The sequence below is a fragment of the Cordyceps fumosorosea genome (genome assembly GCF_001636725.1).
Source record: "Cordyceps fumosorosea ARSEF 2679 chromosome Unknown scaffold_24, whole genome shotgun sequence".
Classification (NCBI taxonomy): Eukaryota; Fungi; Ascomycota; class Sordariomycetes; order Hypocreales; family Cordycipitaceae; genus Cordyceps; species Cordyceps fumosorosea.
In genome coordinates this window covers 184644-208290 of record NW_017387324.1, presented here as the reverse complement: position 1 = coordinate 208290, position 23647 = coordinate 184644, and the positions used below count along the sequence as shown (strand labels likewise).

At 60.9% G+C, this 23647-nt stretch overlaps 8 protein-coding genes across 8 annotated transcripts; 4 read left to right on the top strand and 4 right to left on the bottom strand.

The window, feature by feature from the left end:
• Positions 1 to 28: 28 nt before the first annotated feature.
• Positions 29 to 4756, bottom strand: ISF_07796 (ABC transporter, transmembrane domain, type 1; the record flags this gene model as incomplete). Its single annotated transcript, XM_018851399.1, has 10 exons — positions 29 to 245; positions 295 to 2047; positions 2097 to 2253; positions 2328 to 3004; positions 3064 to 3297; positions 3363 to 3642; positions 3702 to 3937; positions 3982 to 4486; positions 4557 to 4592; positions 4658 to 4756. 10 exons carry the CDS (start codon positions 4754 to 4756, stop codon positions 29 to 31), a joined length of 4194 nt encoding a protein of 1397 aa, XP_018701415.1.
• Positions 4757 to 5630: 874 nt separating this feature from the next.
• ISF_07795 (hypothetical protein) lies at positions 5631 to 6416 on the top strand (the record flags this gene model as incomplete). The annotated part of the gene is made up of 3 exons (XM_018851398.1): positions 5631 to 5694; positions 5750 to 5943; positions 6015 to 6416. The coding sequence occupies 3 exons, from the start codon at positions 5631 to 5633 to the stop codon at positions 6414 to 6416; spliced, it is 660 nt and encodes a 219-aa protein (XP_018701414.1).
• Positions 6417 to 6562: 146 nt separating this feature from the next.
• ISF_07794 (hypothetical protein) lies at positions 6563 to 7520 on the bottom strand (the record flags this gene model as incomplete). Its single annotated transcript, XM_018851397.1, has 2 exons — positions 6563 to 7233; positions 7280 to 7520. 2 exons carry the CDS (start codon positions 7518 to 7520, stop codon positions 6563 to 6565), a joined length of 912 nt encoding a protein of 303 aa, XP_018701413.1.
• A 437-nt stretch (positions 7521 to 7957) lies between these two features.
• ISF_07793 (hypothetical protein) lies at positions 7958 to 8650 on the top strand (the record flags this gene model as incomplete). The annotated part of the gene is made up of 1 exon (XM_018851396.1): positions 7958 to 8650. The coding sequence occupies one exon, from the start codon at positions 7958 to 7960 to the stop codon at positions 8648 to 8650; it is 693 nt and encodes a 230-aa protein (XP_018701412.1).
• Positions 8651 to 8970: 320 nt separating this feature from the next.
• Positions 8971 to 13809, bottom strand: ISF_07792 (ABC transporter-like protein; the record flags this gene model as incomplete). The annotated part of the gene is made up of 3 exons (XM_018851395.1): positions 8971 to 10326; positions 10384 to 10788; positions 10879 to 13809. The coding sequence occupies 3 exons, from the start codon at positions 13807 to 13809 to the stop codon at positions 8971 to 8973; spliced, it is 4692 nt and encodes a 1563-aa protein (XP_018701411.1).
• Positions 13810 to 16388: 2579 nt separating this feature from the next.
• On the top strand, positions 16389 to 19240 carry ISF_07791 (integral membrane protein; the record flags this gene model as incomplete). Its single annotated transcript, XM_018851394.1, has 2 exons — positions 16389 to 16562; positions 16622 to 19240. The coding sequence occupies 2 exons, from the start codon at positions 16389 to 16391 to the stop codon at positions 19238 to 19240; spliced, it is 2793 nt and encodes a 930-aa protein (XP_018701410.1).
• A 239-nt stretch (positions 19241 to 19479) lies between these two features.
• On the bottom strand, positions 19480 to 20336 carry ISF_07790 (ThiJ/PfpI; the record flags this gene model as incomplete). The annotated part of the gene is made up of 2 exons (XM_018851393.1): positions 19480 to 20210; positions 20270 to 20336. The coding sequence occupies 2 exons, from the start codon at positions 20334 to 20336 to the stop codon at positions 19480 to 19482; spliced, it is 798 nt and encodes a 265-aa protein (XP_018701409.1).
• A 1886-nt stretch (positions 20337 to 22222) lies between these two features.
• On the top strand, positions 22223 to 23333 carry ISF_07789 (C-5 cytosine methyltransferase DmtA; the record flags this gene model as incomplete). Its single annotated transcript, XM_018851392.1, has 2 exons — positions 22223 to 22267; positions 22332 to 23333. The coding sequence occupies 2 exons, from the start codon at positions 22223 to 22225 to the stop codon at positions 23331 to 23333; spliced, it is 1047 nt and encodes a 348-aa protein (XP_018701408.1).
• Positions 23334 to 23647: the final 314 nt, after the last annotated feature.

Below are 23647 nucleotides of genomic sequence, written 5' to 3'. Positions count from 1 at the left end.
CCGATCATTAGCAATGAAGCTCAACTTTTTACTCAGAGTCTGACACAGCCATTCCAGCGAACAAGGCTGACTCCTTGACAATTTCCTGCGGTGTCCCGTCGTGTATAATCTCCCCGTCTTCCAGAACAATGATGCGATCCGACCTAAGCGCCCAAGGAAGCTTGTGACAGACTGAAATGACTGTCTTGTCAGGAAACTCGGACTCTATCAATGCCTCCATCCGTCTCTGCGCGTCTTCATCGAGGCTACACTGATTGTTAGTTGAGACACGCAAGAAAGAATGACGGCACGCACCTGCTCGTGGCTTCGTCGAGAAGCAGAATGCCGCCTCGCCTCGCCGATCCGTACAAGATGACCCTGGCGAGGGAGAGGAACTGCGCCTCGCCGTTGGAGAGCTGCATGCCTGCGGCACTCGCGCTCAGCCCGCCGTTCGCGTCGACGATGTCTTGGAGCCCACAGTCCGCCACCACGGCCCTGATCTGCTCGTCGGTGAACTGGCCGTCGGGATCTATCTGGTCGCGCAGACTGGAGGACTCCTCGAGCGGGTCCTGGGACACGACAAAGTATCCGCGTCGCAGCGCGGCAAGCGGGAGCTGCGAGTGGTCCTGCCCTCCGATGTAGGCGGTGCCGATGGGGATGTCGACCATGCGGAGAAGGGCGAGGAGAAAGGTCGACTTGCCAGAGCCGGTGCGCCCGCAGACGCTGACCTTTTGGCCCGAGGGGATCTCGACGCTGACGCCCCTCAGGCTCCACGGCGCATCTTCAGGCGTGCCGGGGAGCTGGTACCGAGCCCAAAGGTTCTGCAGCCGGACGCTTCCGTCCGACGGCCACCACGGTGACGCGGGCCTTCCTCCGTCGCCGTTGACCTCGCCATCTAGCTCGCTCGGCGTGGAGGTGGCGAACATCTTGGTGCGCGCGATGGCGCCGAGAGACGTCTCGAGCTGCGTGTACGAGAGCACCAGCTGCGTCAGCGTCTCGCCGAGTGTGGCGGCGTTGAGGAACGCGACGCCGACGGCGCCTGGGTTGACCTTGGTGCGCAGTGCGACGGCGACGCCGGCGACGAGCACGACGAGCCCCGTGACGACCAGGTTGAGCACGAGCTGCAGCCAGCGCTGCACGCAGAACAGCAGGTAGATGGGCTCCTGCGAGTCGTCCAGGTGGCGCATGAAGCTCGCTCGCAGGTGCCCCTGCCAGGCGTGCGCGCGGATCGTCGAGGGCCCGGCGCCAGCGGCGACGTCGGAGACTAGACTATGCAGCACGGCCTTGGCCTCGAGGTCGAGGATCCGGAGCTGCTTGGAGGTGCGCAGGTAAAACTTCTGGACGGCGTAGAGGACGGCGAGGACGGCGGGCACGGCGGCGAGGGCCTGGACGCTGGCGACGGCGATGAAGACGACCTGGATGACGGCGACGTAGACGCTCTCGACGGTGTTGAAGAGGGAGAAGGGGAGGACGGAGTCGATGAACATGAGGTCCTGGTTGAGGCGGTTCATGACGCTGCCGCTGTCGACGTTGCTGATGTAGGAGAAGGGCGCGCGCATGACGGTGGCGAGGAGCGTGCCGTGGATGGAGATGCCGACGGCGGGGATTGTGTTGCGCGAGACGTGCCTGAGCCAGAGGGCGAGCGTCAGCAGCGGGATGCACTCGAGGACGGCGTATATGCCGATCCAGTATCCGGGGGAGCGGCCGGGGCCGGGGCCGGCGGTCTCGTTGGACCACCACTGGATCCAGATGTCGGGGAACTTGAACGAGACGGAGAACAAGGCGCCGTATAGCAGGAACAGCACGGCGTTGCGGAGGCCCATGGCGCGCAGGTACGTCTTGTACACGTCTCTGTCTTTTACTGACGGTTCCGGGAGCGAGGGGCGGGCCGGACTGGGAGAGGAAGTATCGGATGACCCCGAGGTAGGAGCTTCCTCCTTGGTCTCTGCAGGCGAGACAGCATCGGCTGATATGAGTTCCTCTGGCGGCCGCTCTGTCTTAGGCCGGCGAGTAAGAATACCGGAGTCGCCAATCTCGTAGATTTCGTCTGCCATGCTGGCAATGTATTCTTCGGCTTGTTAGCTGCGATCTGGGGGAGTATATGCGCAGGTTCCTACCATCGTGCGTAGTGAAGATTACGGTGCGTTGATTCTCGCCGCCGTGCGCGCCTAGTAGACCATGCGCGACGTGCAGCTTCGTGCGGCGATCGAGGGCGCTGAATACGTCGTCGAGGAGGAGAATGTCCCTCTCAAGAGCAGCTGCGCGTGCAAGCGCCTGATAGCGTCTGTCAAAACCCATCACAACGTAAAAGAAAGAACAGCGAGGGCGGCCCGCCCAGCCTTGCTTACCAGTCTCTGTCGCTGTCCGCCGCTGAGCTTGACTCCCTGGCTCCCGATGGTCCCCGTCTTGTAGTCCTGCAGCGCCTGGATGTCCTTGAGCGCAAATTCGCGGGCCATCCTATCCAGGAAGCCCTGGCCGCGAGGCTCGCTGCACCGCCCGGCCCAGTTCTCCTCGGCCGAGGCGTTCTCCAGCCACGGCGTCTGGCTGCAGTACGCGAGGGACACGCCCGGGCCGAGCGCCACCTCGCCGGAGATCTCGGCCACCTCGCCGAGGAGGCCCTTGAGGAGGAGCGACTTGCCGGCGCCGGTGCGGCCGAGGATGGCAACGCGCGACGCCCGCTTGACGTCGAGGTTGATGTTGTGGAGAATGGGCTTTCCGGCCAGCCAGCCCAGAGACACGGCTCTCAGCGATAGTACGACTTTCTCGCCTGTATCCGTTGAAGGAGGCAGGGTAGTTCTCTTGTCGTGCTGCTCTTCGAGCTCCAGAAACGTCTGGATTCGCTCCATGCAGCCGTGGGCGGCGCCCAGTGCTGGGATGGCTTGGCACAGGTGCATCACGGGACTCGCGAGCAGGGCGATCAGGGTGAGGGACGTAAACAGCTTCGACACGTCCAGGTGCTCGTCCCGGGACGTGGCGACGTACACACCAAATACGAGCGGCGGCGACAGGGTCATGCTGCAGTACGCTGTCCCAAGGTTTGTCATTGGCGGGAGCTGGAAGATGCTTTTCGGGAGCAGTACTTACAGATGGCGGTGGTGAGGATCCTCATCCGTCGGAACGGCCAGGAGATATCGAGCTCTGCCTGGCGCAACGCGGTGACGGCGGCCGAGACGCGATCGCCAGCGGACAGCATCTTGATAGCCTTGAGGGAGGAGAGCATGCGCTTCGTGCGCGCCAGCCTCTGCTCCACGGCGACGAGCCACTTCTGCTGCAGAAGGCTAATCTTCTTGGAGAGGCTGACACAAACGATGGACGACCCTGGCAAGCAAAACGTTCCCCGGTCAGCGCGGAGTCGTGCAGTTCGAGGATGGCGCTTCAAATACCGATGGTGATGGCCAGCATGACGAGGCTCGCGGGGCCGGTCTTGCGGTACAGCAGCCAGGTGGCCACGCAGGTGTCGATGGCGCCGGCCCAGAGCTCGTGGAAGTAGTTCATGGCGGTCATGACGCGCTGGGTGTCGCTGAACATGAGCGTCATGGCGCGCGCCTCGACGGCCGGGCTCTCGGGAAGGAGAAGCAGCTTGTCGTAGAGGAGGACGACGAGGCCGCCGCGGATCATGGTGACGGACCGGTTGACGTGGTGCCAGTACCAGCTGTAGGAGGCCTGGGCGAACGAGTTGTTACTTGGGGAGGCGGTCCTGCGCAAGGGAGGGTGATGCTTACTGCGATGCCAAAGTAGACGAAAAAGGTGGCGCCGATTAGGCCGTAGCCGTGGCTCGTCGAGTCGCGTTCTGCTTTGGTGAGCCAGCTGAGGACGGCGTCGAGGAGGAAGGGCTGGAGAAATGTGAAGAGGGAGACGCAGAGCCGAGGGATGACGACGTAGAGGAGGTCGTAGCCGACACACGCCAAGGTAAGGGCACTGAGTCCGCCTTTGGAAAGGCCAGCTGGTGACAATACGACTATTAGAGGTGAGAGAACAAGTACGGGGCAGTTGTGAGCTTACACCGGATCTTGTGCGGAACGGCGGCAAATCTCTCCGTCAGGCTCGTGGAGCTGAGCTTGGGATCAATCGGCCCCAGCCGGCCCCGGATGGACCCCCTGAAACCCATGATCAGCAGTGGGTTGATCCAGCCAAACATGGTCCTGCTGATCGGGTCCGCCAGCTCCTCCGGGCTCGCCGCCGCCGCCGCCGTGCGCTTGCCGCGGCACTCCAGCACGAGCAGCAGCAGCCGGAGCGCCAGGCCGGCGGTCAGCGCGCCGGCCGAGAAGGTCCGGTCGAGGAGGTAGAAGGTGCGCAGCCGCGCGACGTCGAGGAGAGCGGTCAAGGCGAGGAAGAAGACGAGCGCCGGGGAGGGCGCGAGCGCGCGAGCGTGCTCGAGCGAGGAGAGCGCGGCGAGGAGGAGGGCGGCGAGGAGGGAGAGCGCGGCGGCCGGGAGGCTGGTGCCGGGGAGGCGCGGGGAGGCGGCGATGGAGGCGCAGCACGCGACGACCAGTGCCGCGTACGTGACCTGGAAAGTTGTGAGCAGCAGGCATCAAGGGTGGGCGTGGTGTGGTGGACTTGCGGCTTTGGCGGCGTACCGTGGCGTGCGCGTCGTCGCGATCGGCTTCTCCCGGCTGAGGCGGAAGGTGGAGAGGCAGGCGAGGGGGATGAAGACGGCGCTCGGGAGGATGGACAGCACGGCGTCCTCGAAGAGCAAGGTGAAGTCGAAGGCGCGGTGGCAGGAGCTGATGGCCGGGCCGAAGCCGAGGTCAGTTGGTCCGGGACACGGTTGGGCCATTGCTGCGTCTCTGCTTCCTCGCCCAATTCAAGAGAAGCAGAGGGCGAAACAAGACTGGGCCAAGTAGTCGAAAAAGTCGAGGGACGATTCGCACGACTTGCAGATGCAGTCGGAGTACGTATGCAAGAGTCAGCTCACGCTCGCCTTGATATACGAGGAGTAGAGTAGCATTCTACGACATTCCTCACGATGCTTTCGCTCGGGTGAGCTTACCCGTTACCCGGTCGAAGAAGGTCCATTCAGCAATATATATGCAGCTCATCAAGGTTCCCAGAGCCGTCTATCAAGGCTCCTGAATTACGGCAACTAGACTTTATGGGAACACGTACCCCGACCCCCCGCAGCCTCGTTTGCTGAAGGGGATCCCTAATGGTGCTTGGCAAGTTGGGGCAAGCAAACAAATTGTCAAGAGCGCAATTTCTGGCGAATCAGTTGCTTTGCATTGTCGATCTGTCAGTTTTCGGACACCGCCGACAGCCTGATTCGCCCCTCCCATGCCGAATGCCGGCATCCGACCAGGAGGGGGGCCAAGCCGATCTCGCAAATGCTGGTTTAACGAACATGGCTCATGTTCCGAAGGGTGAATATCGAACAGCCGATTATAGCCCTCCTTGACTTTCTATGCGCGGTCGCTGCGGCGGTCTTACTGAGCGACCGGATGTGCGTCTGGCCTGCCGCGATGGATTCACTCTGTCGCAGCGCAGCGCAGCCGCAGCGCTAGACTCGTGAATCAGGCTCTGGGATTGATTGCGACGTTGAAAAGATGCTCAACTACTGCAGTATTACTGGAAAGAGGAGGAAAGTCCGATGCGGTCTTACATATACTAGGAGAAAATCGCCCCCAAGGCTGTGGCAGTAAAGATGATTAAGGGCCATGTCGACTGAGACGTACGAGGACAAGCGCAAGTGTCAGAACCGCGAAGCGCAAAGACGATACAGTGAATGGAGTTTCTGAAGCTTTTACGATTTCATTTCGACTAATTCGGACTCCAGGACAAAAGATGCGACGCAAGAAAAGGGGTGGCGCCGCCGGCGGCGTGGACGCGACGGATATACCGTGGCCCGGCATGAACATGTTTGATGATGCGCAGATGGTTATCGGGATGGAGCAGCAGACTTGCTTTGCGGCCATGCAAGAGGGGGGATATAGCATGACCAGTTACTCCCCAGATGGGGGCGATGCATCGGTGAGCTGACCGACTGGCCCTTCAGCTTCACTCTGGGTAGGATAGCAGGCTAACGGAAACACGACGCTTAGAACTTGGACGCCGTGACCTTGCAGCCAAGTCCAGGGACCGACTTTTCGAGCTCCAGCACCAGCACGGCCATCAATCTTGCTGATGTGCCGTGGAGTTGCGCACCCAGTCTGCGGCTGGAGGGACCGTCGCCGAGTGTAGATCAAGGCAGCACGACGTTGATGCAAGCTTCGTCAGCGACAGGCCCGGCCGGATCGCGGCCCGCATCCGGAGCGGCTCCGGACCGCACGAGCTCTGCGCAGGCCAAGCTCGTCTCCAAGGCGTGCGGGATGGTGCAGGAGCTCCGGAGGCTGTACCACCTCGGCGTCGAGCTGGACCTGCTGCGGCACGAGAGCGAGATCCCCGCGCACCTGGACGCCGTCGAGCAGCTGATGCACAGCTCCGGCCGGCGGTGTCCGCGGTAGACACAAAAGGTGTTGACGCTGGACACAGAAGGTGTTGACGCTGGACTCAGAAGGTGTTGACACTAGACTCAGAAGGTGTTGACACTGGACACAGGCATATACAGGACCACGGATAGAAAGACAAACTTGAATCAAGATTTATACACCTACTCCAGCAACTCCTCGTCCGTGACGCTCCCGCCCTCCAACCCCGTCTCAAACAGGTCGTGAAAGTCCTGCGACATGCGCCACCGGAACGCGCCCTCCGGCGCCTCCATCTGCCTGTACCGCTCCATGTCCGTGATCTGCGTCCTCTCATGCCAGCCCATCAGCGCCCCGTAGTCCCTGCACTTTTTATTCACACTAAAGTCCGGGTACGGCCCCCTCTGCCCCTCCACCCAGACATTCGTAATCACATCGCCGTTGGCGTTGCACATCAAGCTCTGCAGGAGCACGTACACGCAGTGGTCCGTGTGCGTGCGGTGCAGCCGCGAGAACCTTCCATCCGGGTACTTCCCCCCAAAGTAGTACCGCCAGTGGATGTCTTTCCGGAGGGTGTCGAGGCAGTGCACGGTGTGCACGAGGTCGAGCTCGGCAATGTGCGCGTCGGCGCCGAAGCCCCATTCGGCGGGCCAGCGGGCGGTCTTGGACGGGTCCTTGCCGAGGCGGAGGACGTCGGCGGTGCGGATGACGTGCGGGAGCTGGTGGGTGATGGCGGCCCAGGCGGCGTCGACTTCGGGGGAGGGCGGGCGGCGGTAGATGGAGTCGGCGCGGTCGAGGAGCGTACCGTTGACGGTAGTGTCGAGGAGGGGGACGTGAACCTGGTCGTAGACGGGGGCTGAAGGATATTAGTAGGAGGGAGGGAGGGAGGGAGGCGGGCTTACAGTAGGCGTCGATTTGCTTGAGGAGAGCGTTGTCGTCGTTGCGGAGGAGGGAGCGCCGGGCGTGCAGGGAGGTGAGCAGGAGGAGAACGGAGATGAGGAGGAGGACGGCGTTTCCAAAGGAGACGGCCCAGAGGAAGCGGCGCTGTCGTCGGGGAGCGTCAGGTGCGCCGTGCCAGGGGATGTCGTCCTTGAGCAGGAACGCGTCGCTCTCGGAGGACGACTCTCGGTCGACCTTTTCCATCGTGTGCGTGTATCGTGGGTGCGGAAGCAAAGGGCGAAGCTTGCGAAGACGTGGTTGTTAAGAAAACATTTGAGAAACTGATCCCCAACTCGTCCTTCCGCGGACATCCTGGTTGATGAGTGATGAGATGACGCCAGGTCGCAGAAGCAGGGTGAGCAGTGAGATGACGGGTGAGATGACACTCGGCAGCCACCTCTGCAGGATTAATCACAGGACTTGCCTGGAACCCTCTTGGAAGATGGAGCCTTTTTTCAATTACCATACCGTAATTATTATGCATTGTTCTCCGTCTGGTGGGCGACCGTGGCCTTGGACGTGAGCTCACCTTCAACCCCTCGACTATATAGTCACTCAACCCGTCACAGCCAAGAAGCCTTTTTCAATACTATTAACCCAACTCAAATATTCTTTCCAATATTCTACAGCAATTCGTCAAAATGCAACTGACCTCTCTCCTCTGCGCCGCCATCCTGGCTACCCTGGGAGTCGCCTCCCCCATTGAGTACACCCACGAGAACGACAATGCTGTCGCTAAGCGTGCGATTGAATACACTCACGAGAATGACAATGCTGTTGCAAAGCGTGCTATTGAGTACACGCATGAGAACGACAATGCTGTCGCCAAACGTGCCATCGAATACACCCACCCGGATGACAATGCCGTCGCTAAGCGTCACATCGAGTACACGCACGAAAACGACAATGCGGTTGCAAAGCGCCACATCGAATACACCCACGAGAATGACAACGCTGTGGCGAAGCGCGCCATTGAATATACTCACGAAGACAACAACGCAGTTGCAAAGCGTGCCATCGAGTATGAGCACGCCAACAACGGCGATGCTACTGCAAAGCGTGCGATCGAATACACTCACCCGGACGACAATGCCGTCGCCAGGCGTCACATTGAGTACACTCATGAAGATGATAAGGCGGTTGCAAAGCGTGCTGTCGAGTATGAGCACGAGAACGACAATGCTGTTGCCAAGCGTCATATTGAGTATGAGCATGCCAACGACAACGGTGCCACCGCCAAGCGGGCCATTGAGTACACCCATGAGAACGACAACGCTGTCGCTAAGCGCGCCATCGAGTACACTCACGAAAACGACAACGCCGTGGCAAAGTAAGCTGAGCAGATGTTCCGCTGTCTGAGCTCAAGACGGGAGGGGCAGAGCCGAGGGGGGGGGGTCGACTGTCCAGTTCTGATGAGGGTCGAGGGTCTGATGAGACGAGGCATCGGGTGTATTAACTTGACAATGCTGAATACACCCACATTCACTTGAACAACTCGATTGTCTTGCTGCATATTGCATGTGTCATTATTGTTCATAAAACTGTTTTACTCTCGACTGCCAAAGTCTCCTCGCGCACTTGAAAACACGCTTCGCCATTATTCCCTGTGATTTTATTTACAAATTATATATACATACATCCCCTGCCGGTCCACCTACCGGGCATCCTTGTCTTCTTGAAAGTTGTTCGCCCTTATGATATTCAAGAACGCGCCCTCCAGCGTCGCACCGCCCACGTTGAAATGGGCAATCCCCAGCTCCTCCTTACACCCCTCCAAAAACTCCGTGATGCGAATCACGGTCAGCCCGCTCGCCTCCCCGCCCCCCAGCGGCACCGTGAAGCGAATCTGCCCTCTGCTCATGTCCCGCTCCAGGCTCGCCCCCGGCACGCCCAGCCGTATCCGTCCCCAGACCCTGTCCATCTCGCGCTCCTCCGTGCGCGGCGCCGACCGGAGCTGCACGTTGACGTGGCTCTGCGTGCCGTGCCGCGCGCGCAGCTCCTGCGTCGTGCCAATGTCCAGCACGCGCGTGGCCAGGATGACCGCGCGGTCCGCCAGCGCGTCCGCCTCCTCCATGCTGTGCGTCGTCAGCAGGATCGACCTGCCCTCCGTCACCTTGCGCACCAGGTCCCAGAAGACGCGCTTGGCCACCGCGTCCATGGCGGTGGTGGGCTCGTCGAGGACCAGCACGGGCGGGGTGCCCATCAGCGCGACCGCGAGGCTCAGCTTGCGCTTGTTGCCGCCGGACAGCTTCGCGGCGGGCGTGGCGGCGTGCGGCTCCAGGTCGAGCCGGCGCAGCAGGTAGTCGACGTTGGAGGCGACGTCGGGGACGCCGCGGACGCGCGCGTAGAAGACGAGGTGCTGGCGCGTGGTGAGCAGGTCGAGCGCGTCGTGCTGCGGGCAGACGCCGATGTGGCGCTTGGCCGCGGGGGCGCGCGAGTCGTCGCCGCGGAGGAGCACGGCGCCGCGGGAGGCGGCGAGCTCGCCCTGGATGACGTTGACGAGGGTGGACTTGCCGGCGCCGTTGGGGCCGATGAGCGCGAGCACGGAGCCGCCGGGCAGGCCAAAGGTGACGTCGTCGAGGGCGGTATTGGACTTGAAGGTCTTGGTGACGTGCAGGGCGCGCAGCATGTCGGCGGTGTCGCGCTCGGCGCGGAGGATCTCGGCGGCGACGCCGCTGCCGGGCATGCTGGGCTCGCGCATCTCAATGTCCATGTCTGACGAGGACGGGGTCTTGCGGGGGCGGATGAGGGAGGCCGGGGAGAGGGAGAGCCCGCCGTCGAGCCAGATGGCGACGGCGGCGAGGGCGATGATTTGCAGGAGCAGGTAGAAGATGGGGCCGGAGTAGCCGGTCATGGCGGAGGAGGGCTTCGGGGTGAAGTCGGCGGTGCAGCCCTGGTTGGCGACGTTGAGGCCGATGAGCATGACGCGGAAGATGTTGCCGATGGGGAAGAAGAGCCCGAGACCAAAGGCGACGGATGTCGCTGCCTTTTCGGAGGACAGAGTTGCGCTCTGGATGACAGTCAGCAGTGCACGTCAGCTTCTCAGGGGTTACTCGACGTGACGTACCATATAAGCACCGGCAGCCACCGCAAACATGGCAAGGTTGGCTCCAAACGCCGCCATAAAGGCCTTGAGCGGCCCGACGGAAAAGTGCGTGACAATATGGCCGACGAGCACCGTGGCCATGCCGTAGAAGACCAGCGCCACGCCGAGCAGCGCGCCGGAGCCGATCCACGCCTGGATCGGCCCGCTGATGATGGGCGCCAGGATGATGGCGATGAGAGTGATGAAGATGGCGTCGAAGAGGAGGTAGGCGATGACGAGGGGGCCCGGGCTGACGCCGTTGGCGTATTGCATGGAGCGCGTCTTGCTGGCCTTTTCGATGGCCGGGTAGAGGACAAAGGCCGGAGGGAAGATGCAGAGGACGAGGCCGAGGAAGATGCAGTACATGACGGCGACGGTGTGGTCGTACTGGGAACATGATTAGCTGAAGCTCTTGTATGTTTCGACATCTGCCGTGTCGACTCTCTACATCTCGACATCGGTCACATGGTCACTCACCGCCTTCACCGTCTGGATCTTGCCAAAGCTCGCCTTGATCGGCATATTACTGCTCATCTCGCTCCACAGGTTGAGCATCTCGAAGCTTGAGATCCTCGAGTCCGACTTTGGCCGGTACGCGATGATCGGTGCCTCACTCCCCGACCCCATGTAGATGCCACTGTACGTGCTCGTGTCCCGGTTCTTCTGCACGTAATCCAGCCAGCTCTGCCGCCCGTCCAGGACCTCCACGAACGAGTCGAACACGGTACTGTTCACATCCCGCAGCTCGTCCAGCGGCTTCTCCACCAGCGTCCGCAGCGTCTTCCCCGCGTCCTGCGGCGCCAGCACCATCCGGTTGCACGTCGTGTCCGGCGTCGCGCACATGGCCGGGAAGAAGAACGTCTCCGCCTCGGCGGTCCCGAGCACCGGCCGGGCGTCGGCGCACTTCGGAACGTCGTAGCTCGCGCTGATGATGACCATGGCCAGCGCCGCGCACACGGGCACCAGCACCGCCAGCAGGTACGGCCACCACAGCCGCGGCAGCACCAGGAAGCGCTTGCCGAGCAGCACGCGCATCTGCCTCGTGAACGAGGTGTTGCGGGCCGGCGACAGCGCGAAGCCCTTGTCATCCGCCAGCAGGTTGCTGTTACTGTTGATGCTCTCGAGCGTGTCGGGCTTGCCGACGAGGTTGAGGAAGACGTCCTCGAACTGCGACCCGGCCACGGAAATGTCCGTCACGCCGTTCTCGGCGTACACCCGGGCCAGCCGCGCGGCCGTCTCCGAGTCCGGCACCGTCGTCACGATCTGCCCCTGGTGCGTCGTCGTCGTCGACTGCCACGGCGCGCCGCTCGCAAACGGCAGCGTCCTCCCGCCCGGCACGTCCGGCACGACCACCCGGTACCCGCTGCCGTGCTCCGCGTTGAGCTCCGCGGGGCTCCCCTGGCACCGGACGGCGCCGCCATCGACCACCACGATGCGGTCGGCCAGCACGTCCACCTCGTCCAGGAAGTGCGTCGTGAAGACCATCGTCCGGCCCGTGCGGTACCGCAGCAGCAGCTCCCAGATGGCGCGCCGCGACAGCGGATCGAGCCCGGAGGTGCACTCGTCGATCAGGCACACGCGCGAGCCGCCCACGAACATGCACGCCAGCTGCAGCTTGCGCTTCTGCCCGCCGCTGAGCGTCGTGGAGCGCGCGTCGCGCTTGCGGGACAGGTCGCACGCGTCGATGAGTTCCTCAATCTGCGCCTCGGTCTCGTGGCCGCCCTTGATCTGCGACCAGAGGCGGACGTGCTCGCGGACGGTGAGGTCGCCCCAGAGCGTGTTTTGCTGCGGGCAGATGCCGACCTCCTCGCGGCGCGCGGCGAGCGAGATGCGGCCGCCGCTGGGCCGGCTGAAGCCCGCGATGGCCTGGAGGGTGGTGGTCTTGCCGCAGCCGTTGGGGCCGGCCAGGCACAGGATCTGGTCCGGGTAGGCCTCGAAGGTGACGCTCTTGATGGCCGTCTTGTAGCCGCGGCGGCCGCAGCAGCACAGCCATTTCCAGAACCCCGGCCGGAACGTCTTCTTCAGGTCCTCCACCCGCACCGACGGCTCGTCCACCTTGTCCGCAGCACTTGGCCGGAAGGTCCGGCCGCGGACGGTGACGCCGTGCAGAAGCCACTCCGCCGCCACCGCCAGCACCGCGTAGCCCGCGGCCTGCGCGGCCAGCAGCAGCAGCTGCGTGTTCTGCGTGACCACGCCCAGGTCCATCATCGCCGCCTGCGAGTCGGAGCCGGGCGGGAACCGCGAGAAGTCGGCCGGCACGCCAGCGAGCTGCCAGTACGCCATCTGCTTGGTGAAGAGCGCGTGGTTGCAGCTCGGGAACAGCCCCGCCAGCGCCCAGATGACGTCGGGCAGCGGCGTCGGCTGGGCGCGCACCATGATCAGCTGCATCGTCAGCGACAGGATGACGAAGACGCCCGCGACGTATATCGACGACACGCGCGCCCTCGTGAAGAAGGCGGCCGCAAACGTCGCCGAGCTGTTCACCGCAAGGCCCAGCAGCACCTGCCAGCCTATCAGCGGCGCCACCGCCGAGGCCGGGAACGCCAGGCGCGCGTACATGACGCCAAACACGACGAAGAGCGGCAGGCAGGCGAGGTCGACGACCAGCACCCAGCCGAGGACGCGCAGCGGCAGGCACCAGGAGCCGCCCATGGTGTCCATCAGGCGCGACATGCCGCCCTCGCGGTCCTGCGTGATCCACGAGGTCGGCTTGTAGATCATGACGAAGAAGGAGCACGCGAAGAGGGCAAAGGTGAAGACGCTGCCGACCAGCGTGGCCGCGTCGTCCTTGCGCGCCGCGTCGGTGCTGCTCTTGGTCCGCGCGAACATGAACGTCTCGGGGACGGCGGTGGTGTTGGCGATGGCGTTGTTGACCGCCAGCTGCAGCGGCAGGAGGACGTCGTCCGCCGCGCCGCGGTGCGCAATGTACTCCTCCTGCGTCGGCGTCTTGGCATCCGATCTGATCGCGTACTGCCAGGTCTTGTTCTTGGACGCCGTGTCTGGTGAGTCGTAGAAGCTGACCGCCGCGGTGCACGCGTCTTGCTGGGAGCAGGTTTTGAAGAGCGCCTCGTCGGTGGGCACGATTTGGACCTGGTCGGGGCGGAGCGGCTTGGTGAAGGTGTCGATGACGCGCTGGACGTCGGCGCCGAGGTCGGCGGGGCGGACGACGACGAGCTTGCTCGGGAGGGTGTCGGCGGAGAGCGGGCGGATGGGGGCCGGGTCGGCGGCGCCGGAGACTTGGTTGACGACGGCGAGTTTGGGGATGCTGAGGAGGAGAGGGAGGAGGACGAGCGGGATGGCGTAGAAGGTGAGGAGGAAGCTGATGGGGTGGCGGACGATGTGGTTGAGCGTGTTCTTGCGAACGAGGCCGCCGAGGAGCCGCAGAGGGTAGGAGGCGCGGGGGGCCATGGTGGGATGATGGCTCAGTGAAGCATATGTCACGAGTAGTTGAGGTGTCGGATGTCGATGTGTGTATACTGGTAGAGAGGACAACAACTACGTTACAGAACCTCGAAACATTGTGCACAACGAGGCCGTGGGCGGCCAACTCTCCTTATATGCCATCGGTACCCGCCGTATGTGGCATGTCATGGCAGGTATGGATGGAGAGACGAGGGCATGCAGGGGGTCGATGTGCCCTCTGCCAAGCGCCGAGGAATTATTGAACAAAAACTCCATGATTCTGCAGAGAGCGACAACGTCGACCTCGACGAATAGGACTCTCGGCAAGGGTTCCGCAGCAGTGCGGCCCCTGCATAGTTGGCCGTTCTATTGCCGATGCCCAGCCCTGCCCCCCCTGTCCTTTTGTAAGGCGATTCCGACGAATGCGAAGAACCTCGCAAGCGGCCCCCCGCCAAGACATGCCAGTAATGACAAGGTGTAACCGGCGCAGTTAGTCAGGAACGTGGCTCGGGTTGGCAAGGACGGATACGGTAGAGGGATCAAGGGGCGATCGGACGTTGGTAGGGCTCGATCGTCGGAAAGTGGTTATATTTAGCTGGAATTAGTACCAGCAGATATTCAAGTCCTTGAGCAGGTCAAAGTCCGCACTGATGGTCCCTGTAGATGGTTGATGGATAGTAGGGATGGAGATGGATGCGTGCTTCTGCCAGGCCACCACTGAACGCCTGCCCCAGCATCACCACAAATTCTACAATAACCTGCAGAAATTCGGAACCATGTGCAAGTCAATCTAGAAGTCAATAAAAAACACACAGATACAGTTGAAGGCGTAAATTTAGCGAGCACTTCGCTGGCAAAAACAACTAGTTAGTTACCAGTAGCCCAAACCTTATTATCATACCATGTATCCGTACACAGCCTCAACAAAGGCTTTCCCAGGGAGTTTCAGCCCTGTCTAGCCAGCCAGCATGCATGTCCCGCTTCACACCTTGACTTGACACCTGGACACATCCTAGGACGCGCGTTCGGTCCCGCTTGCAAGCATTCTCGTCGGATTCGAATGTGGGCTCTGCTCGTATCCCTGCCCTCCTAAAAAGTCCCGTCCCTTTTTAGCCCGCTCGCTTGCGCTGCACGGTCCAGCAAAGTCAATCTGGTTGTCTACTTTTGCAGCTCGTCGAGGATGAATTTGCCCATCAAGGCGCACCAGACTCCCCGGATTTCACATCTCGCAGGCCGGCTTCCTTGCTCAAGATCCTAGGCAGTGGCCAGGGGTAAGGGGTGGACTGGCTGGGTGGACGCTCATGATTGGATGGCTAATAATAAAAGCACCTGAGCGTTACGGAGCCACAAAGTCCAAAGCCTGTGAGAGCTTCACTGGAAGCTGGAGGGAATGGAGTCTAAGCAGCTGCATTCACGTCCGACCGATGACGAGGTAGGACTCTGGAGTTGCCAGTGACTAGACAAGCCAGGCGTACAGATGGTCGATCAAGACTGCTAGGAGTGCTTGATGCATGTCCCTGCTTTTTCCACTGAGAGACTGGTAATCATGAGCTATTCTGGGTGACGTAGTATACGCGCATACACGCATGGATCACATATACCGGCCAGCACCGTTGCTCCCATCATTCATGGAGGCTTTACTATGACGCAAAAAATCCCGACGGCAAAGCCGATAAACAATGGCAAATCTTTTAGCCACCAACCCATTGTCGTCGTCGGGTTTCACCTATGATGTGACACGGAGCCGCGAGTCGCAGTAAAACACAGGCACAAGGGACACAAGGCGTAATCTCGCGCTGCGGCGAGGCACATGGTCGCATCGGAATTTCTTCAAAGGAGAAAAGCTCGCCTTTCATGCTAGTTGCGCTTTTTAAAGATGCGGCTCTTGCTTTGCCCAACATACGCTGCACGAGTCCTTGACTTGTTCTTCTCTTGTATTTTATGACGCGCTGTCCACTTTGCGCAACATACTTCTCTCCCCCTCCGACTCCCCTTATCAGTCATTAATTCACGCGTGCACAGAATTCGGGCAAATTTCCAGACGCAAAAAGTTGAGGTAATATCTAGACGCCTTAGTACGGGACAGGGCGAATTGATAGGCAGCCTCTCCCAAATGCCACCCACAAGTCCAGAGCATTCCAAGTTCCCGACCAAGCAGGACGAGGCAGACCTTCCAGATCCTTCAAATCTTGAAACCCTCACACGTGTCTTGCCCTCCACCACACACAAACGATGAGGCCGCACGAGGCGCTCAGCCGATAAGCACGCATTACACAAAGACGCCGTCTAGACCGCCTCCCCCAGCGCATGGCTTCTCATCTACCCTATCAACTAATCGCATCGTCTTCAGCGCAAGCGGGTCTAGGCTGAATCGCTCAGCAAAAGCGTAGGGCTGCCTTACTTTATTTTCAAGTCTAAAAAGCAGCCCCTCGCATTCTGGCTGAATAGAGAAGGGCTTGTTGTGTATTTGCATGATGAAGTGTATTTATAAAAGGTCACGATTTGCCCCTGGCGGGGGATGGCGGGAGTTTCGACTTACACAGTAGAGGCCAACCAGACGGAAATTGGACATTTAGCATCACATCATGGACCTCTTTGCAAAGGCGGTAAAAAAGGGAGTCGCCAAGGGCTATGCGATAGGGCAACAGCAGCTTCAGCAGCATCTGGCCAAGCAGAGGGAGCCCGGCGCCGAGCCTAGCCATGACAATGCGAATGGCTATACCGCACAGCACGCCGTAGGCGGCACTACTTCATATTCGGTACCGATATTCATTTGTTTCAAGAGGGGAAAATATCTGCTAATCCACGGATATTCTAGTCTTATCCGCAGCAACAGCAGCAGCAGCAGCAGCAATATCCCACATACAATGGACCGCCACCACTACCTCCCCGACAATATCAGCCCCCTCAGCCGCAACCGAATTCTGCCACGCACTCATCCTCACAAAAGGCACCCGTCAGCTATGACATTCCGGCACCAGTTAGCTATGATCCAAGTACATCCCGAACAGAGAGCTCGTACAGCTCAATCATGCCGCCGCCGCCTCCATCATACATACCACCAGCTTCCACTCAACCTACACACTCACAAAACATCTCAAATCCCCCACCTGTCGGCTCGCAGCGTCTAGACGCAAGCACCCCGAACGAATATGATTGGAGACAAGACGAGCGCCTGAAGCCGTTTTTGCAGCCCTTGCGTGATATCACAGCAGGCTTCCGAGCTGTTGCGGTGCCGCCCACCACAGAAGTCACGCATGCGCGGCCGCAGCAGACAGAGGCCCGTCAAGACACGCAAGGCTACCTTGTGAGAACGAGTGACGGCGGCTTTCAACTTGTGCAACCGAATCAGCAACCTGCAGAAACGCCCTCATATGCGGCTCCTCTCACCACGACCAACCAGGAGGCTCAGACACAACAACAGCAACCTTACACACGACCTGATTACACAACCGCCAGCGGACCAGCAATAGAGCCACGGGAGACTCAAGGGATAAGAGATGAAGCGAAAGAGCAGAGAAAACCTGACGTCTCGGCATCGGTTGAGCAACAAATGTCCAACCTCAATCTAAGCGCCGCTCCAAGCGCGCCCGAGACAGCGCCCAAAAGCCACCAGAAAGCGAAGAAGCGCATCGATCTACCCCCTATGGTAGAAGACGGCCCTGGACAGGAAGTAGTTCGCTCCTGTCCCAAAGACCGATTAGTTGACTATCCGCTCTACTGGCATTACCTGGCCGATCTACCAGACGCGCCCATCTGCACGCGGTGCCACGCCGACTACATCCAGTCCTCGCCGCTGGCCGCCAAGTTCACCAGGAAGCTCGCCGAGCCCGACACCGTCTCCTCCTGCCACTTCCGCTACCCGCGCGTGCAGCACGTCCTCTGGCCAGCCGCCCTGAAAGCACACAACCTCGCCGAGCTGACCGCCTTCCTGTCCAGCCGGCTCCTCATCCCGAACTGCAAGGGCCGGGCGGCCACCACCGCGGCCGACGGCGTCAAGTACTACGGGATGAAGGACAGCGACATTGACGGGTTCATCGCCTGCGAGGCCTGCTTCCAGGACCACGTCGCCGGCACCGCCTTCGAGCCGCGCCTGGTGCCGTACCCGCGCGAGCAGGGCAAGGACGACCGGTGGATCTGCGACGTGAGCATCCGGTACGTGCCCCGGGCGCTGGCGTACTATTCGCCGCAAGGCGACTGGCGAGGCTTCGTGGACAATGCCTCCCGCAGGTTCAAGCTGGCCGCGTGCGACGGCCAGGAAAAGGCGCGCGGCGACAGCGGCAACTGGTTCACCGCCAGGCAGAAGATGGAAAACCTGCAGGTCTGCGAGCCGTGCTTCATGGACAGGGTCGAGCTCGGCCCGTTCGCGGATGACTTCGCGCAGATGCCCGGGCCGGTCGACTTTGACGAGTACATCGTGTTCCTGCGGCAGCGCTGGACGTGCTCGCTGGCCGACGGCACGGCGCTGCCGATGGCCTCGGCGCTCGACGCCGCCGAGGAGAGGGACGACTTTGCCGAGTTCGCCCGCGCGGCGACGGCCATTGCGAAGCTCGTCCCGTGCACCAAGCACGGCGTCATCCGCGGAAACTGGTGGACCGTCACCGGCGGCGGCGCCGGGAGCGAGGCGTTTGACCTCTGCGAGGCCTGCTACGAGGGCGTCATGAAGCCACGCGGGCTCGACGCGTTCCTGCGGCCGAAGGAGGCGCCCGGGCCGGAGGACACCATCATCTGCAACTTTTGCCCGTCGACACCCCGGTACGACGAGTATGCGAATAAGTTCGCGGAGACGCTGGACCGCGGCGTGTTTAAAAGCCTGGCCGAGCACGTCCGCACGTTCGCGGCGGTGCGGCACTGCCCGCGGCGCGACTCGCTGGCCAACGCCCGGTGGTGGGGGTACGGCGGCGAGGCCTTGTCCTGCGAGGAGTGCTACCTGCTCTTCGTGCGGCACACCTCTCTGGGCACTCACCTTCCCTTGCAAGGCGAGCGCGACGAGCGCGCGCAGATCTGCTCCATGTACTCCCCGCGGATGCGTGGCCTGTGGCAAGCCCTCTGCGAGGCGGGCCTCCCAGGCAGCGCCGAGTCGGAGGCGGAGGTGGCCAAGTTTCGGGAGTTCGCGGCGCGGCGGCTGCAGGTGTGGCTGGCGACGGTGCCGCGGATGCAGTTCATGCGGGAGATGAAGGACATGAAGATGATGCAGGCGATGCAGCAGGGGCAGCTGAGCCTGATGTACCAGGGGATGAACAGCACGGCGGTGCTGTCGGGGACGGACGACGGCAACTGGCACGGGAATAGCAGCATAGGGTGGTATGAGACGGAGCACGGGGCGACGGGAGCGCAGATGTTTAACAACATGCAGACGGGCATGGCGGACGCGACGAGGGGGGACGAGTGGATGCAGATATTCCAGCTGGAGCTGCAGTGGCAGGAGGTGGAGTGAGGATCTGGGCATGGTGTGCGTGCATTGCTGCTCTATAGCTAGATCTACGGTGGTGAGAGGTGAAGCGAGGTGAGGCTATCTAGACGGTGACGTAGAGGCGAAGTGAGATGAGAGTATGTATTCGTACTTTATATACATTCTAGCTAGAGATGCTGTTGCAGGAGGTCAAGTGAGACCATTGAGGGCATAGGGATCCATTCTATGGCATGTTAGAGTTCATTCCCAACCCCTCGTCGTCCTTAGATTCGCTTCCCGTATAGCGACGGCGTCAGTCGACAGTCGCCCTGCGACGTCACGTTCCACCACGCCGAAAAGGGATCATCACACGGGTCCAGCGTGCGCTTGTGCTCGATCGCGCCCTGGATCAGCTGGGTAGTCTCCGGGCCGTAAAACGTCTCCATGAACTCAAAGATCATGTCAATCCCGCTCGTCACCCCCGAGGCCGTCCACACGTTCCCGTCCACCACCCACCGCGCCGGCGACGTCCACCGCACGCCCTTCCCGTGCTTGGTCGTGTTCTCCCACGCCCACTTGTTCGTCGTCGCGCGCCTGCCGTCCAGCACGCCGGCCTGCGCCACCACGCCGGCCCCCGTGCACACGCTGATCAGGTGCTTCACCTTGGGGTACGTGTCGCGCACAAAGGCGATGGCGTCGGTGATGTTGCCGACGCGCTCGCCGCCGCCGCCGGGCACGAGCAGCACGTCCATGTCCGGGGGCGGCGAGGAGAAGGTGTGCGTGGGCACGACGCCGAGGGAGAAGCGAGAGGTGGGCGGGTAGGTGGCGAGCTCGCCGGGGGCGGGACGCATGAAGGCGGGGGAGAGGCGCGGCGCGATGAGGGAGAGGTTGAGCGGGCGCTGTGAGGAGAGCAGGTACAGAGGCTCGATGACGCCGGCGACGTCGAGAAGGTCGAAGGAGTCGTAGAGGACGACGCCGATATGGCGAGGCGGGGAGGAGGTGGACAGGTTGTCGGCTGTTGAGGCGTGTTAGTGGTCGCGGTCAGGGATGAGAGGGCGACGAATGATGACGAACCTCGCGGGCTTGGAGCAGCCAAGGCCGCAGCAGCCACGGCAAACAGTGAGCTCAGTAGAAGACGCATTTTGTACAAGATGCAAGGTTGTTATGTGGGACACCGTTGGTCCGGACTTGGTTGCGACATCATCGGCCTATTTATACATGACCCGGGGTGAGGACATCAGTGCGCAACTCCTGCTCCCAACAAAGCACAGCCGTACAAATCAAAGCGTCACAAGTCACAGCGGTGTAAATGAAACAAAGACGCCAAAAAAAAAACAGACGACGACCAACGCTCCGTGGACATTGACGGGATGCTCAAGTGTTGCCGGATGTAGAATATGCCAACTGGCTGGGAGCCGTCCGTCGTGCGACACTAGCGGGCCTTGGGCGCAGCCAACAAGGAAACGAGAGATGCACGGCCCCCAGCCTTGTTGTCCCGTTTCATCCCACGGGCAGCACAGACGAATAAAATCAAACGAAACAGGATTGCTCATCAAAAGGGCTTTGGTCATTCAGCCAGATAAAACGCGGACATGTCTCCGTTGTCGAGATTGGTGGGTGGCTGACAGCCAGGCGGTCAGGTGCGCAGACGGGGAACAAAAGGGGAAAAAAAAAAAAAAAAAAGCCACCGGATTTACGCAGGCCGTAGGCAATACGGAACACTTGTATCCGTACAAGACTTGGCACAGAAGAACGTTGGTGATCTGTGTGCCCATCGACAAAGGAGGGAGGGCCTGAGCGGGCGTCGTGCGGGTGGCCCTGATGACGCCATCAAGAAAGGCTGCCTGTGTCCCCGTTCACCACGATCCGCGCCTTCTTGTGGCTGTTGCATGTTCGGACTGGCAAGGTTGAGCAACGCGATGCCAGGTTTCGAGGTTGCGCGACGGCTCGGCCTGGACGGGGAGTGTTGCGGATCTAGACGTCTGCCTACCTGCGGATAGTTGCTGCGATTAGCATTCACCGCGACTTGAACAGCGGTTTTGAGCACCAGCAAGTCCGAAACCCGTGCTGGGCATGGCATGGAATGCTGCGGCTCTCGCCCACACCTGATTTTTATAACCATGTTTTATCAATCACACATCACATATGTACATACATATCCTTCACCACCAATCTCATGTCCATCACATTGCGGTCGGCGACCTGCGCAACCTGCCCCTGAACGAGCCTGTGCGCGAGTTGGCGAAGACAGGAGGTGGCTGTTGGTCGTGAATATATTAATGTTATTATTTCTTGCACTCAACGTGACCTGAGAAACTCCTTGATCGTCATCTCGTCTTTTCATGTCCCTGCGTTTGGAGGCGGTGTGGTCCTCCACACCGCTGGGTGACGTGCAGATCCCAACAGTCCGAGGAAAGGGAGTCGTTTCTGTCAGGTCTATTTAAATAACCACTTTGTGCTAGAACGGCCACGGTCATAAGAACGCCATGGCCGATCATTCAAAGGAACACAAAGTTTATGTTTAAAAGTCATGAACAAGGCATCACCGCCGAGGTGAGCTGGCAATAGACCCGATATTGAGGTCATTTCGTGCTTCGCAAATCTCACCAAAAAAATCCAAAAAAATCCGAAAAAGAATCCATCTCTAAATATCTAGTCCTTCTGGCTCTCTTCTTTGCACTCCATCATCATCGTCAACTCATTCTATATCCCAACGTATTGCTAGCCAGCATAGACAAATTGCGGAGCCCCGTGGCAGCCCAGCGTAACACCCTATTGGCTGGATACTGCCCAAACCGGAAAGCGGGGTCCGATTTGTCTGAGCAGGCGAAGCTTCTCAACACGATGCGTTTGTTCTTTTCTCCCATCTCATAACACAAGCAAATAAATCATGTACAACCTAGTTCCTCCCTAACAACGGCAAGGCTCGCCACGTAAAACAATCCTTCATAACATTAGCCGACAAGCACACACAAAACACCACCCGCACACATGCAAACACAAAGGCCCCGTCCCGGCCGGCCGCGGATGGAAGAGCCGCCTGCCGACATTAAGGAACAAGATGAAGAAACGGTGAGATAGATTCCTCATCGTCCGTCCTTCAAAAATTATCCCTACTTACACACCCACCTACCAGTCCCGTCGGACGCGCATGCGCCTCGCCCAGCGCCGCTACCGCTCCAAGAAGCACGACGCCCTCGCAGCCGCCGAGCAAAAGGCCGCCGCGCTCGAGACCGCCCTGCGCGGCACCCTGTCCGCCTTTCGAGGCCTGCAGCGCTCTCTTCTATCCAACAACGTGCCACCCGCCGTCGCCGTCGCCGTGTCCAGGGCGTCGCTCGACATCTCCAGCCTGCTGCACAGCAGCGGCGTGCAGGTCCAGGACACGCTCGGGTGCAACCTGCTCGACTGCTCCAAGACGACCTGCGCGCGCAAGGTCCTCGCGGAGCAACTGACCCGGTCCGCCGTGCCCGCTCCCGGGATGGGAGGAAGCTTCATCGAGCAGGGGCAACCGGCAGACGCGTTGCTGCTCGGTGCCGACGACGTCGACCTCGGGCGCTTCTTCCCGCAGCTGCACCGCAAGGTCGAGGGCGCTGCCGAGACGGTCCTCCGCCTCGCGCCGCCCCATCTGCAGCGCCTCAAGTACGGCCTCACCCGCACCTGGCTCGATGCCGCGGACGTGCCGGAGCTCGCCGGCGAGTGGCTCGAGGCCGCCGACGTCGAGGAGTACCTGGTCCAGCGCGGCATCCACGTGCGCGACGTCGGCGCCCCGCAGGGCCTCGCCACGCTACACCTCGGCAGCGACGACGCCGAAGACACCTCGGAGGGCCCGCTGACGCCGGAGTGGGAGCCGGAGCTGCCGGACTGGACCATCTTCGGGAAGAAGCTCGACGACAGGCAGGACATCCCCGGCGGCGTGCGCGTGGTGTCGACGGCGTCACCGCCGGCGGGCAGCTGGGACGCGATGGGGCAGCAGCAGCAGCAGCAGTCGCCGACGCCGCCGACGCAGGGCAAGATCACGATTGACGTGGATCGGCTGGTTGCCGGCCTGTCGAGTCGGGGCATCTGCCTGGGGCCGGCGCCGGGGATACGAAGACACCACGTCGACGAGGCGATACAGGAGGCTGTGCAGATTTGTTAGCAAGTCGGCTCAGAAAAAAGGAAAAGAAAGGTAAATGGTTGTGTGAAGAATTCTATGGTGTGATGGAGTTGTTTTGGTCACAAGGACTCGGCATTCAACGGCACGCTGCAAACGCTCGGCACCGGACCTCCGCTTCAGACGAGTTGGCACTCGGCAACGTGCACCCAACTACTTCTCTCGCATATAAGCACAGGGAATTTATCGAGTATACCCGCATGTTTCATCGAGGAGAAGCTTTCAAGGCGTCGCATTCTTCGGCTCAGTTTCTTCTCACCTACTGTGGGCCTGTGCAGTGAATGCTCTCCAAGGTTAGC